Source organism: Eupeodes corollae, chromosome 3, assembly GCF_945859685.1.
Source record: "Eupeodes corollae chromosome 3, idEupCoro1.1, whole genome shotgun sequence".
In the NCBI taxonomy this organism is placed as follows: domain Eukaryota; kingdom Metazoa; phylum Arthropoda; class Insecta; order Diptera; family Syrphidae; genus Eupeodes; species Eupeodes corollae.
The window spans coordinates 124,731,819-124,747,197 of NC_079149.1; the positions used below are offsets into that span (position 1 = coordinate 124,731,819).

Genomic DNA, 15,379 nt, shown 5'->3' on the forward strand with positions numbered 1-15,379 from the left:
GTGATATCAGCATCTGATATCCGTATTTTCTCAGATAGTCAGGCAGCTATCAAATGGACTCGGTCTCTAAAAAACTATGACAGTCCATAACTGTCATCGATCATCTCTACTGGAGATGGCAAAACAGTTTAATATTCACCTTTGCTGGGTGCCGGCCATAGGGACATTCCAGGTAACTGTAAGGCAGATGAACTCACCAGGAACGGTACAGTGCAGCCCATCCTACCACGTTTGGCACATACTGGCATGCCAATCGCTACTTGTAGACTGTTGCTAATGCAAGACGCCGGAAAGAGGGCAGGCACCAGGTGGAACAACATCACCACGTGTCAGGTCACAAAAAACATGTGGCCAACACTGGATTTAAAATGTTCAAGGTGCTTGCTATCTCTAAGCAGACACTGTCTAATAGGAAAGCACGCACGAAGAGGAAGAGCAGGAAACAGTTCTTCATCTTCTTTTTACATGGCCTGATCTGGCTCGAAAACGCAAGAATTACCTAGGAGAATTCTTCTTTAACGATCAAAACGATCTAAATCATATCAGCATAATCAGCCTTCCACGTTTCGTAAGGGACTCAAACTGGTTCCATTGAGCTTAGGAGGAAGCCTCAAAATTCATGTGGTATCACAATGTGCCATTAAACTGACCTAAATGTGTACGTTTCCATCTTGGACAGCCACTTCTACCTAATCTAACCTAACCTAGAAGAACATAAATTAGTTTAACATTGAGCTCAATTTTGGATATACTTCAAGCATGCTTTGGAATGTTATATCCAACATTAATTTTTCCGTCCAATTTAATATTTAGAACTGTAAAACCTATGTGAACCGGTATCTTCTTACAAATCCCTCGCTATTTCTCGAAAAATTGCACTATAGTTAAAGATGTACAAAACAGTCACAATCGAACTATTGCGCGAAATTATGCCACAGCACTTCGTCTGAATGATTGGAGGCAACGTGCCCATAGAGGGTAGAGACCATTACGTCAGAGGCAGAGAGCCTTCACTCTAATGGTTCGGGAGCCTAATAAGTTTAAGAAATGAAACTTCTTATTAATGGATTCCAACCATTCAGGACATTTAATGAATTATAAACATTTGTTCGAGCAGTCATGTCCTTAGTTATTAAACAAATCTATGGAAATACAAAATTGTATTTACATATACATATATACAAATTTGCGAAAACGTGTCGCCATTAGAACAAAATATTTCCAAACAATTTATCATTGTTAAAAGTTATTGTCTATTTTAATGAAGTAGGTGCTACGCTGACCGGCAGCATATTTTACTTGTTTCATAGAAATACATTTATATTCCTGAGACTTATTTGCATATTAAATATCATTCCATTAAAGTCCTTTGAAAGATTTCCTTACAATAGTGTGATTTACTCCATTAAGAGAAAATATGGCCATCAACACCCACTCTCTGTGGCAAAATATTATTTAAAAAAATTCTCTTTTAATTAAATGAATAACTTTGCACTTGATTAACCTTCAACTTTGTTAATGATACATAAAATTAAAAATAGAACAAACAAAAATTAATAAACACCCTAGTGACAAAGTTATAAAAATAAGTGTTAATGTCCTCCATACTCCATGCACCATAACATCCTATTGCTAAAAATAGTTTAATTCCATTTTTTGTGTGTGGTATATCTAACTTGTCACTACATTTCCTGAGATAGTTATTGTCCTAAAGGGACGAACGACATCACTATACGGAAGTAATGACCACCACCAAACCACACAATTCAATGTGCTTTATTGCCTCATGAAGCAAATGAACAACAAGGCAGTAATAGGTATCAATTAAATAAAACAGTAGTAGAAGTGTTTTCTTCTTTTTTTTTAACAACTGTTTTTTTATTTATTAAAAATGCAATTTTAATGCAAAATTTATAGTAGATGCAGTGAAATGGAATGGTGCATGAAAACGCGATGAAAATATGCTTTCTAATTGGGACATGAATAAAACAGTACTCTACTGTACGTAGAGTAAAATGAAAATAATTAATAAGGAACAAAAAAAATAACGATGCTATAAAATTTGTATGAAAAATAATCTCTGGAATTTTGTATTTTTTTTTTTCTCTCTTGGGAGAGAATTCCAAATATGTTCACCATGAATTGCATTTTATTCTTAAAACAAAAAAGAAAAGGCTTTTATCATTTTTAATATCTAAGGACTGTGGTTATTTTGATTCTGTTTGGAATTTACAAGAAGAAACATTATTTAAGTGATTTATAATTCCCCACGAAGTCTTAGTAAGTCTATTCTTATAATATTCCTCATTTTGAAGTGGTATTTTAACGTTTAAGAAGAAAAGCGAAATAATATTTTGGAAAAAAGGAAAATAACGCTCTATAAGAGACAAAATAAGTGAATATTGGCTTAAATCTGTTTAATGAACCTGATCGAATAAATATAGTCAAAATAGATTAAGCTAAGAACACACGATTTGTGTATACATGTATGTAAAAAAATCTTATTCTTTTATGGTATACTCAAATTGTACATACATACATTCATTTCTTTAAAAATGCGATTACTGTGCTCGAAAAATATTTATGATGACAAATTGTGTATTTCACTACAAAAATACTCATTTTAATTTAATTTTTGTATGCGCAAACACTAAATAGTGGATTGCACCTCGGAATCAAAGGTAATTAACTGGAAATTTGTTATAAAAGTTGGAGTTCCAAACATTTTGAAAGAAGTCTTATAAGTTCTCGTTACCGCGGCGAATGATAAATGTCACAGAAACTGCTTTTTTGTATTTATCTCCGCTTCTATAGAATCACAGGTGGTAAGAAATTACTAAAATTGTCAAGTATACAATTTCCTGAAATTTTAGTATCAACTATTTTTTCATACAATTTCGTTTTACTGTTGGTGTTCCAATTTTTTACTGTTCTGAGCACCATTAAAATTTTTACTGATGAAAGCAACAGTGAAGAAATTGTCTGGGGAGCGAAGCTCGATGTTATGATCGAAAGAAAACAACATTAATAATGATGTAAATTTACTGATTGCTATAAACACACATCAGTAAAACATTTCAGATTCCTCCTGTTTCAAATTTTACTAATGGATTTTACTGATAGCTATAACCGGCCCCTAAGGAGCTATCATTGAAATAGATCCGGAAAAAAAAATTGAATCGCCATTTGACGGTGTTCCCTTTGATTTGAAATGAAAATTATATACCAATCGATCAGAAATCACACATCCAATTTTTTTTAGAAAAAAAAGTTAAGTTGCTCATTTAAATTTCTATTTTTCGGACTGAAATTCATTTTACTGAACAGCTGATACTTTTATGTTCAAAAGTGCAACGAATCGGTCCACTGAGTTGTGTTCCAATTTCACACAAATCCAATGACAGATTTCTGTCAGTAAAAATTTGTCAGTGGCTTTCAATCAGGAAATTATTATTTTTCAATTACAAACATTTTTAATGATAGCTATAAACGACCTGTCCAAAAAATTCCAATTTTTGTTTTCTATGATGAAAACCAATGATAGCTATAACTGGCTCCTAAGTATGTGCAAACAGACATTATGAGCACTCAACTCATGTCACCATAAGAAAACCAACAAAATGTTTCGCAGTCGAGTAATGGAACACAGTATGAGCATAAGAAAATAATTCAGTACAATTTATGTTAATTTTGTAAAAAAAATAAAAACACGAATCGAAGACACAGTTGTGATTATTTTATGAATTTTTGTCAAATAATTTGTCAAGCTCATATTTTGTTTGTGTAAACAAAAAATACTATGAACGAGTTATTAATTTTGTGCCATTTTCTACAGAAGAAAACTAACATCCGGTAAAATTCTAAAATTTGCTTTACATTACCGTCTTCAACCCATTAAAAACTATTTATTAATTGGGCAGGTTCAGATAACATAAGGGCCTCCATTTGCAGTCAACTTCATTCTTTGAACAGCAAATTTGAGAAAGCACTTTTTCATGACAAGAATTACTCTTGGAGAATTTGTCAATTCCTCGCAAGAGGCAGTACCAGTGAAAAGACTTTAGATGGCATAGGCAGGGATCGAACCCAAGACCTCTGGCAACGCTTTAACTATCATGCCATGGGTACTACACAGATTTTAGTTGAATGAAAATATTTGACTGTCATTTTGACAGGAGTAAACTTGATTTGATAGTTAGCGAGATTTTTCTTGACTAACTTTCCAGTCAACTTTCCATTAAAATTGCCTTAATTAAAAGGTAATTTTTCGGCAGTTGGCCAATCAGATACTAAAAACTGGCCTTACTTTCAACTCCTGTATGTCACCTAAACCCGCCAATTGTTAATGATTTTAAGGTCACATATTTTTTTGAAAGGTATATTTCATCTAAGAACTCCAAAAATTAAAAAATAAACAATTTCCCCTCCAAAAATCACATCAAAAAATCAAGTGAAGTCGAATTTAAAAAACTAGGAAGTTTGTTTTCAAAGAAACAAATTTCGATTGAAAACTTCCACAAATCAAGTCAAACCAATGAGAGCTTCGGTCTTAAAAATTGATAAATAAATCGCGTCACACAGATGTGAATAATCAAATCTCTCTTGAATTTCTAAACAATTCTGTAGTGGAAGGGAAACAACTTTCAAAGCACACAAAATTGAAGCCTACTTCATACGACCCAGACTTTGCCTTGCCTATCAAGGTTAAAGGCATTATTCCATTCCTTTCTCAAAAACAAAAAAAATGCAACAACAAAATATGTATGTACATATATAAAATATTAATCAAATAAAAATGCAATTGAAAAAGAACAATGTCTACATAATATGCACATTAGTTGAATGAACTTAGTCTATTTATATTATTTAGTTAGCTGTTGACGTCGAGATAATAGGAACCTAAAGTGTTATTGTTGTTGATAGTCTGTTTCTGTTCAGTATGTACTCAATTTCAGTCGCTTCGGGAAATGATAAATAATAAAGCTTGTCTTAGGTTCTTAACCCAATCAAGCGATGGTATTAATTTAGATTTGTGTGATTATTATAAGTCCAATGTCTTTCAAGTTCATAGAATAAGTTTGACATATGTAACTTCAAACTAAAAATCACAACAAATTCCAGAAATGCAATGTAATGAAATAGAATGTTTAAAGATAAAACTCTAGAAAATATTGTGAATGCAACTAAAGGTGGAAAATTATTATTTACATTACTTTAAGAATTCCTCCCAAAAACCTCTTATTTGATTATTAAATTTTACTGCGCATTAAATTTTAAACAAGGAAGAGGACTTATAAACAACACGTGTTTTTTTCTCTCTTGAGAACACTTCTTTGTTTTGTAGATATTTCAGTTGAACAAAGATTTGTACCAATTTTTTATATTAAAATTCACCTTAATCACATTAAATTGATATTACATTATTTTATTCTTAGTTCTTTTCTAGTAATAACTTTACTTTCAGTTTCACAAAATAAATACTTAAAAATGATAAAAATGCCAATAATAAATCAACAACTGACTGAATGTTCGGCCAACTTTTCTTGTTGTTTGTGTGACTATGTAAACTTAAACTTAAAAATTTATGAAGATGAGAAAGACCTTTTTTCTTCCTATTGAAGTTATCTCCATCCTTTTTTTCTCAATAGGCAAAACCCCAAATATAATATAATTCCAATTAGGATTTATATTCGGAGAGTAAGCAAAAATAGGAACACAGTATTATTTGCCTTTTTTATGTTTCATCCTTCTCTTATCAAATTATGGAATAAATACAAATGCCAAGACAGTCGAGTCAGCTTAACTGATGTGCAAATCTGAACCTATTATATATATTTTGTTTAATGCTTATAAAGTCTTTAACTAGTCAACTAACAAGACAAAGAAAACATTAACTTTATGAGAATACGTGTACACTTGCTGCTATGGCTGACTACAAAATGTCAACAAAATTACTTTTCGTTTTACAGATTGCTTTTCAATTTTGTATTGTTAAGATGGCATCATTACAAAAATTACTGAAAACCATTAACAGGAAGAAGGAGGCGAAAAGCTCCAGGTTACTTGATACATGTAATTTAATGAAGTAAATTTACTGATTACTATATATCCCATTTAATTTGCCACTTTAAAATTTTTAACAGGATGTAACTTAAAGAAACAATCCTGACACAGGAACCTTTGGCTCAAATATTTTCTACAAGGATTGGCTAAGATTTCGAAAAAAAGGCAACCATAAACTTAAAAACAAATATCGTTAATTTAAGTGTGCCTTTTACAGTTCAATATGTTAACAAAAACCCTACAATATTTCAATATAATCCAACGAACCGTTTTTTCCCACTTGATTGAAATTTTAAATAAGAAAAAGGAGATTATTTTTTGCTCTCAAAAGGTTATAACTTTTATCAAAATGATAACAATAAATCTTGAAAGTGCATTTTTTAATCAAAATTTCAATTGACAACTAAAAAACTGAATATTTGCCGAAATCCGAGAGTAGAATTTTTAGTATTCGATTTTTCAAGACCTTTTTATAGCTAAATTTTAAAATTAAGAAAAGAAATGGAAAACTATTTTGATTCCTAACTAAAAATGAACAATGAATTGTGTTCATTTTTTAATACTCAACTTATAAATATAAACTAGCCAATTAGGAATTTAAATGTCATCAACGGAATTTTTCAACAAAATGTCTCATAGGTTTGCTCGACCTATGTTTTATTTACAACCTCGAAAATTGTCTCCCTTTTCGGGTAGTTCATTTTCACGTCTCATCATATTTTTTCGATTCTATTTATTGAAAATAATTCAAAATGTTTTTCACAATTTTCTAGTTCTCTTTTACCTTCAAAGGAAAGAAGGATAAAGTTAACAACGTTTGAACGGTATTAAAGTTTACGTTTGATTTACCTATTTGTTTTACATAGATGCCGATTACGGAATACGGTCTATCAGTTACGAATGAGTTAAAAGTGTTTTTTTTTTACCCTTACTGCGGTAAAAAGGTCAAAATGTACATTTGATTTCCTTCTAACCCCAAATGTTTGATTCCAATAAGAACATTTCCTTTCAATGATAGAAATGAAAGCTATAACCAATCTGTCAAAAAAATTCCAATTATTGGTTTCAATGATAGCTATAACTGGACGCTTATTTTTTAATGAGCAAATCGTTTTCAATGAACAGCTGATTGTTGATTTCATATTTTCAAACATAATCAATCCAGTAAAAGCGTTTCGTTTTCTTTGTATTCCCACCTGTCAGCGTTACTTTCAATGGTCAACTCTAACCTCAAATTTTTAATGATAATCTGGAAATGCTTGATTCCCCGTCTTGTTCCGTCCACTTACAGAAATTTGTAATGATAGCGTGTCAAAAATTTTCATCATAAATGAAAATTAAATGATTTGTTTCAATGATAGGAATCTGAAATTTTTGACACGGGTGTCACGCAAGGAAGCAATCTTGGTCTCCTTCTTTTTTTAATATTCATCAACGACCTGGCTGATATCTTCTTAAATTCTAGTAGACTTTTATTGCATACATACTTTTGATGCATACATTCTTTAAATGATTGTATTCTTTTGCAAAATGATCTCCAAAAGTTAACAGAATAGTGTACAACTTACCAATTATTCTTGAACGTTAATAAATGTCATTTTTTTTTCCTTTTTTAGCATTATTTCCAAAATTTCTTTTGATTACAAAGTTTATAACTTTGTTCTTTAAAGAGTTTTGGAGAAAAAGGACCTTGGTGTATTGTTTGATTCAAAACTAAACTTGAGCAAGCATATAGAATATATTGTAGATAAATCCAATTCAATGCTAGGTTTTATTAAACGTAATTCGAAAGACTTCAAGGATCATTTTGTCCTTAAATCTCTATTTAACTCCTATGTTAGATCAAACTTAGAATACTGTTGTGTGATTTGGAATCCTTTCTACAATATTTATTCAAAAAGAATTGAAATTACCAAAAAAAAATTACCAGGTTTATAATTCGTACTCGACTAGATGTAAACTTCTTGGACCTCAGTCACATGAAAATAGAAGTAAAATGTTTTCAGTAATGTTTATAAGTGACATTTTGTCCCATCATATTAAATGCCCTTTCCTTTTATCGTTGATAGATTTGTATGCTCCCTCGCGTCAAATAAGATACGTTGCTTATTCGGAGAAAAGGAACATAGGCTAAACTATGCTTGTAATGAACCATTAACTCGCTGTGTTACAGAAACTAATATCATTTCAAATCATATTGATTTTAATTTTCATATAAACAGAGACACTTTGAAAAATAATATACTTTTGTTCTTTTCGAATCAATTAAAAAACCATGTTTATATACTTGTTATTTTAAACACTTAATGCAACATATTATTACGTCTATTTTTTCTCGACCTTTAGTAATCTAATTGTAGATGTTAAGATCTCTAATTAATATTCACATTAATAAATAAATATATTCAATTGGTGATTAATTATAATTTCTTCAATTTCTGAAAGGAAAATGGACCCAACAAACATGAAAGTTTCAAGTGCTAAAATATTGTCTGATTTTCCTCTTCCATGGAATCCATGGATTTATCTATATCTGATTTTGAAAAAATACGTTCATATTTCAAAAATCAGTACAGATATCGACTTTAAATAAATTTAGTTTTACAGATAGTAATATTGAAAAATTCAGAAAAGACTTTAAAAAAATTGGGTAATATTTATTTTTGCTTTTTAACCTGGGTCCTTTTTAACCTGGGTATATAGGCAAAAATGACTGATATTGCCTTCAAACTATTTTAACAAATTAATGCTACGAAAAATTGGTAAAATCTGATATTTGATTCAAATATCTCGAAATGAAGGTATTGGGCAGGTTCAGACGACATAAGGGACTTGAAAATTAGGCAAGTTTCAAGTATCTGATTGGCCAGCTGCCAAAAAATGACCTTCCAATTAAGGCAACTTTAATGCAAATTTTGACTGGAAAGTTAGTCAAGAAAATTCTTCCTAACTCAAGTCTTTTTCTATAAAAATGACAGCTGAACTTTATTACTCAATGATTCATTTTTTTTTTCACATCTCCATTTAATGTTTTGTGTAAAAGGTTTCCTTGACAATTTGGAAAATAAAATAAGAAATGTTCCTTTACAGTACAAAATACAAATCGTAATGGACTTGTAGCTTGCCTGAGAAGTGTTGTGTAGACAATAATGTGTTTGGTTCTTTTTGTACTATGAACTTAAAGTAAAGGTTTGCAAAGTAAAGTTCTGAATTTGAAATTTATGACACTTGAAAAACTAATTAGTTGCTTTGGTAAAATTGAACGTTCAAAGAATGAAGCCCCTTATGTTGCCTGAACCTGTCTAATCGCTAATAACATTTTTGGAAATTTTTTTTGTTCAAACTTTCAAAAAATATTACTAAAATTTATAAAAATTGGTTTTCCAGTGAAAATTTGGGGATCAAAATTAGATATTCAAATCAAACTTATTTTATCGTATCCAAAACATTTAAGCTAACATTTGGGTTATTTTTTTTTAGAAAATCTCTTATTTATAAAACTGATACGAAATAGTTTTCGACTCAAGTATTATGAGAAAAGGAAAGATATTGACTTCAAGTTTTATGCATCTCACACAAAGTAGTGTTATTAATATTTTATTAATCTTAGTCAAATTGAGGCTCTTATTAAAGCAAAAAGAGGTTCAACAAAATATTGAAAAAATTACAAAAATAACAAAAACAAAACTGAAAATATTAATTTAAAAAAAATTCTTTTATCTGTTACTTTAGGTGGTAGTTTATATTCTGCATACAAAATAATTTAAATGCATTACAATTTTCGAAAACCTGATTAAAATAGGTGGAAATTAAGATTTTGCATAAAATCTAAAGTGCGTCTAATAATATGGCCAGGGAGTGTATGTAGATGGGAAATTATCAGCGTGGGTTGCATCCCAGTTTCTCTTTTACTTTTCATCTGATTTCCCATTACGAACAATGTTTGTTTAATTTTTAAATTAGAAATTAATTTTGCCAGATATTAATCCTCCCTTCAAAATTGACCAACCCATTCCAATTTTGTTGACATAATATTATTTATATTTTGTTTCTAATAAATGAAGTCATTTATAGATATCGGACCTACTTTATAGTTAACTTTGGCGCAGTTACAAATTCTGCGCATACAAAAAATAACACATCAAATAAACGGCTTTGACTGTATTCTGTATCGGAAAAAAAAATAGCAAATCCTCTTATTGTGAAATCATACAAAACACAAAATACGATTCTTCATCATCGTTATAATCATGAATCTACACTTGAACCAGCTCATTCTCATCCTCATCGAAATCATCAAAATAAAAATATCTGACTAGACGCACATCTACAGAATTTTAATCACATGCAATCAAAGCTCTAGCCCTCGTTTGTTCTCTATCCTTTCACATGCCTAAATGAGAATGACTAACAAATTTGGAAGTAAATTTGCAAACAAAATCAAAAAAAAAAAAAAATTGTGAGACCATTTTCTAAATTAAGATGAAACAACAACCAAATATCAACAAAAACTTTCCGAGTCTAAAAAAAATTCCTATATAACATTTGTGTTTTGGATGTGGAGCTTTTTAAAGTTCACACGTTGATAAAATGTACACATTTTGTACATTTGCACATACTTCGTCATAATATTACTACTTTTTGTTGCTGCTGCTACTGCTGGCTGATTAGTTGCATGCAAAAAATACAAACGAAAACAAAAAGATGACAAACCAAAGAAAGTGAATCACGAGCACGAAATCAAGTCAATGTCGATGTCGCCAATGAGGCACAGGCAAATGGCAAACAAAAATATAAATTTCAAACTTATATGAATATGGAAAAATTATGAACATGAACACGAACAAATATACATTTTTAACACAACAATTTGACCGGCCAGAGAGTTATCCAAGTGACCCACAGCTTTAATGATTAGAAAAATGACTCATTTAATCCAACACAACGATTAGACAAATAGAAACGCATATAGAAAAGAAAAGACAAGACACAAAACCAGGTGACGATGACGATGATGACGACGATAACAATTATGAATAGAAGGCTAACCTGATTGCTGACCTTGGAAGTCTCTCGGCCAGTCAAAAAATTAAAACAAAAAAAAAATGACGTAATTTTTCAGTGGGGTTCGAAAAAAACTCACCTAGACCATATTTGTAGAAAATCTCTTCCACCGAGACAATCTTAGGACCTGCAGAGGTTGGAGACTGCTTGGGTGTTGGAGCTTTCCTGGCTGGCACAGCCGGAGGAACTGACGATGTTGGAGCATGAGCTGGAACTGGAGGTGCAGCCTTAGGAAGCGATGGTGGTGGTGTGACTTCCTTCTGTTTGATTTCCTCAACTTTTGGAGCTGGTTTGATGGGTTCAGGAGCAGCTGGTTCCTGATGAATGGGTTCGGGTTTCTTAACCTCAGCAACTGCAGGTGTACTCTTGGTGAAATTTCCCAACAAATCACTGGCATCTTCCATAGCCAAACCGGAAGAAGCTGGATTGTGTGGAGCAGCGGTCGATTGGATGAATTCTGGAGTTGCTGTGCGTTCGTCCTTGAAGTCGCCGAGTAGATCCTCAGACGAGATGAATTTCTCGTTCTCCTGCTCCTTGAGAGCTGTGGCCACTGGATTCTTCTTGATCGGCGATGGATTGTAGGATATCGATGGAGAATCATTATCGGCGAAGTCATCATAGAATTTACCAGATGATTTCTGTTCGTCTTGGTTTTTCACTGATGAGTGCTTTTCATCATCATCATCGGATTCGTCATCATGTACCGGAGCTGATGGTACAATTGGTGCAGCAGCAGGTTTAGGAGCTACTGCTTCTGGAATCAATGGTACTGCTGGTGATGGTTCTTTTACTGGTTCTGGTTTGATGTCAACTTGGTTAACAACTGGAGCAGCAGGTTCAGCTGGAACTGGAGCTGGAGCAGATCCAAACATACCTCGTTCAGCATTCATGAAATCTCTGGTCATGTCAGACATGAAGTTACTTCCGGCCTTCTCGGCCTTATCAAACTTTTCGTTGAAGGCATTTCCAAAGTCAGTTGATGCAGCAGCGATGTTGTGCTTGGCGGTGGTCATGAAGTCACCAAAATCATCAGCTGCTTGTTCGGTCATTTTGGAATCATCAACATGCACTAGCCAGTCGTCGTCCAGCGAACTGCCAGTGGACTTTTTGCCTTCGGAGCCCTCTTTTGGGGAGTGGTCAGGTTCAGCAGCAGCAGCAGTTTTTGCCTTGTTATCAACCCCTAAATTCAGATCGAGGGGGTTGTCCATAGCTTTGTGGGTATCCTGCTTCAATTCAGAAAAATTGAAGTCCATGGTTGTTGTGGGAAAGGTTTCTTTTTTGTTTAAATTTAAGGTTGATTGATTTTTCCGGATACGGATATGGACACAGGTGATTTGTTTGCTCCTGAGCTTTTATCACTTTTTTTTAAATTTAAATTAATTAATTAGTCTTTCGCACTTGGTTGGTTTTTCTTCCTTTTTTTCTTATTTAAGTTATTTTTCTCTTTTGAAATTTAATTCTCGATTCGATGATGATGGAAGTGGAAGAACCGATGGAAACTCTTTTGCAGTCAACGAACAAGAACGGAATGAATTCAGTTTCTGTGGATGAACAACTTACTCACAAGACATCAGCGGTGCGGTGGTCTCCGCTCCGTTCCGTTCGTCGTTTGTCGGCCTGTTTCTGTTTGGTGTGCTTTGCCTTTTGTGCTTTAGGTGCATGTGGGGGAGTGAGAAGTGGGGGAATGGTGCTGGTGCTGCTGCTGTTAGTATATCGACAGAAAGTTCATTTTCTCATTTGCGAAATGTGAGTGAGTGTTGTGTGGAAAATCGGGAAAAAGAAGAAGAAAAAAAAACTTTTTGCACAAAAGCGCCGGTCGATTATTGTTTTGGAGAAAGAGCTGGAAATAGTATTTGGTTTTTTGTTGGAGTGAAAATAAATGTAAGTGAATGAGATAGCGTTTTGATTTTTGAATGAAAAGGTTTTATTTGTAGATAGATATAGGTGCGATAGAGTGAGAAAAATATATTCGGTCTTAACTGGAAAAGGTAATTGGAAGTGATTGGGTGAACTTTTCTTAATCAGCTATGTTCCAGTTTATTTCTAATCAGAAATTTATCGTGAATTTAGGATTCCGGTTCCAAGGGCGTAGTTAGTTAAATATGTAGAAGGGAAGCATGGGGTTATTTGAATATGTTTTAGTCTAAAATAAAGGAAATTGAAAAAAAGGAAATGCATGAAAATGAAAATTCAGCTCATTCAGGTGTTCATATCCTTAATATCTTAGGCCCAACTCTGGAATCGTCATTGATTTTCAGTAAAAGCTTCTCATTCACCATTAAAATATATGGTCATGTTTTTACTTAGGAAATTGCAAAATGGGATTTTTTGTGCATGAATACGAATTATTTGTTTTTAAAGTTAAAGTACATAACCCAAAGGTTAAATCGGCGGTCTGAATCAACGTTATTCGGCATCTTAAAGAGCTCGAACTTGACTTTGGGGGATTAAGGACAATTTATACAATTAAAGGTTGACTTTAAACTGCTTATAAATTATTAATTATTGTGTTTTTGGTAAAAAAAATTGTTGTCAGTCGAAGTTAAATGCCTCCTAGACTGCTAGAAGTCAACTTCGCGTTGGTGGTATCTTTCCATTAACGGTACGTGCCATTTTATAAGTACAGAGGAAATATGAAGAAACTTTTGCACTTGATTTTTGTATTTTGTATAATTTGTCAAACTTTGTCATAATGTTCTTAGTTTGTTTGATGTATAAAAAAAAAAACAAGATATGCCGTTTAAAAATTATTTATATTTTTTCCAAAAGGACAAACATGGCCAAAAAGGTGGAATATTTTACTGTAATTCAATAAAATTTGTAAGCTAAAATTGTTGAATCCCGAATAAAACATTGAAGCAAAATTAAAAATAAAATGACAAATATAGACGAAAAAAGTGTGCGATTGGGAGAACTCAATAGAACTTATAAACAATTTCAAGTATAGATAATATCTTTAAATTAAGGGGTAGTACGCAGCTGGAGATATTACGTTTTGTCTTTAAACATCTGCTAATAAAATATAACCTTAATTTTGTAATAATAAAGTACTATTCACCTGAGCACGACCAACGACCAACGAATGAACGAATATTCGTCGATTTTGACGTTTCTTTCACATGAGAGTTTTTAATTCGTCGCGAACGAAGCCACAGCCGAACATCATTCACCACCGAAACCAAAACAAGAATGATTTTTAGGTTAAGTACGCGCGATTATTTTATTCGTTGCTAGTGTGGATAATGTGGAACGCGAACAAAGTTTGACAGTTCGTATCAACTATAATTTTTTTCGCGACGAATAAATTTGTTTTCTTAAATTTATTAATATATTATAATGAAAAGTGAAAGTATGTATCATAAATCAAATTGAAACTATATTGCTATCGTTTTGTTAAGAATTTGTGTGGAAATATGTTTTTAAACGTATATAAACTCGCATTTTGTATTTCATTCGTCGTTCGTTGGTCGCGCTCATGTGAATACTACTTAACACTGTGTAAAAATGCAAACGTCCTCTTCCTGTCGACTTCGAACACATTCTTTCAGAAATAACTTCTCATTATCCATTTTATTTAAGTAAGGCATGAAATAAACACACGAAATAGGTACTTACTATTTATTTTCTGAGAGAGCCCTACATTTTGACAGCTCAATAATGTAAACCAAGAAAACAAAATTTTGTTTGATTTTGTACCATACAATTTCAGATCATAGGACCGATCACAAAAAAAGACCTCAAGTAATATTAGGCAAGCTTCTTTTGATATTCAAACTCATTTTTCGGATTATTGAAGAAAATTGGAGTTCGTCATATAAAAAGGCAAGTTTGCTGAATTGAATAGAATAGACGAATCTACAAACAAAATGTGTAGTTTTCTGATTGTATAGAAGCACCACCGATTTTGACAGCATAAAAACGAACAAACAAAATATTTAAAAATTTGATACCAATGTTTCTTATCAGACTTGCACCTTTTGTATAGAAGCAACACCGATTTTTACAGCATAAAAACGAATACACAAAAAACAAATTTGATCCCAAGTTTCTTATAAGACCTTTTGTCGTTCAAACATTTATTTTGTTTAACAAATTTTATAAGATGCAGTTTTTGCACAGCGACATCAAATTTAGGATTAAAATCTTACGTTGATGTCGATGTTGCTATCCAAAATCACGGGGCGCATTTGCAAAGCTAGGGGCTACGTAGTCGAAATTCAACTAGCTTTGTAAATGCAAAATTTCACTTCGA

General features: G+C 32.2%; 1 protein-coding gene across 2 annotated transcripts in view; it reads right to left on the reverse strand.

Moving 5' to 3' along the window:
• LOC129952275 (reticulon-1-A) overlaps positions 1-12,717 on the reverse strand; it is a 71,659-nt gene extending 58,942 nt beyond the window's left edge. For both annotated transcript variants that reach the window (XM_056064784.1, XM_056064783.1), the window contains exon 1: positions 11,207-12,717. In XM_056064784.1, coding sequence (XP_055920759.1) covers positions 11,207-12,380 — 1,174 coding nt within the window. In that variant the 5' untranslated portion in view covers positions 12,381-12,717. The remainder of the gene's footprint in view (positions 1-11,206) is intronic.
• Between the last annotated feature and the right edge of the window lie 2,662 nt (positions 12,718-15,379).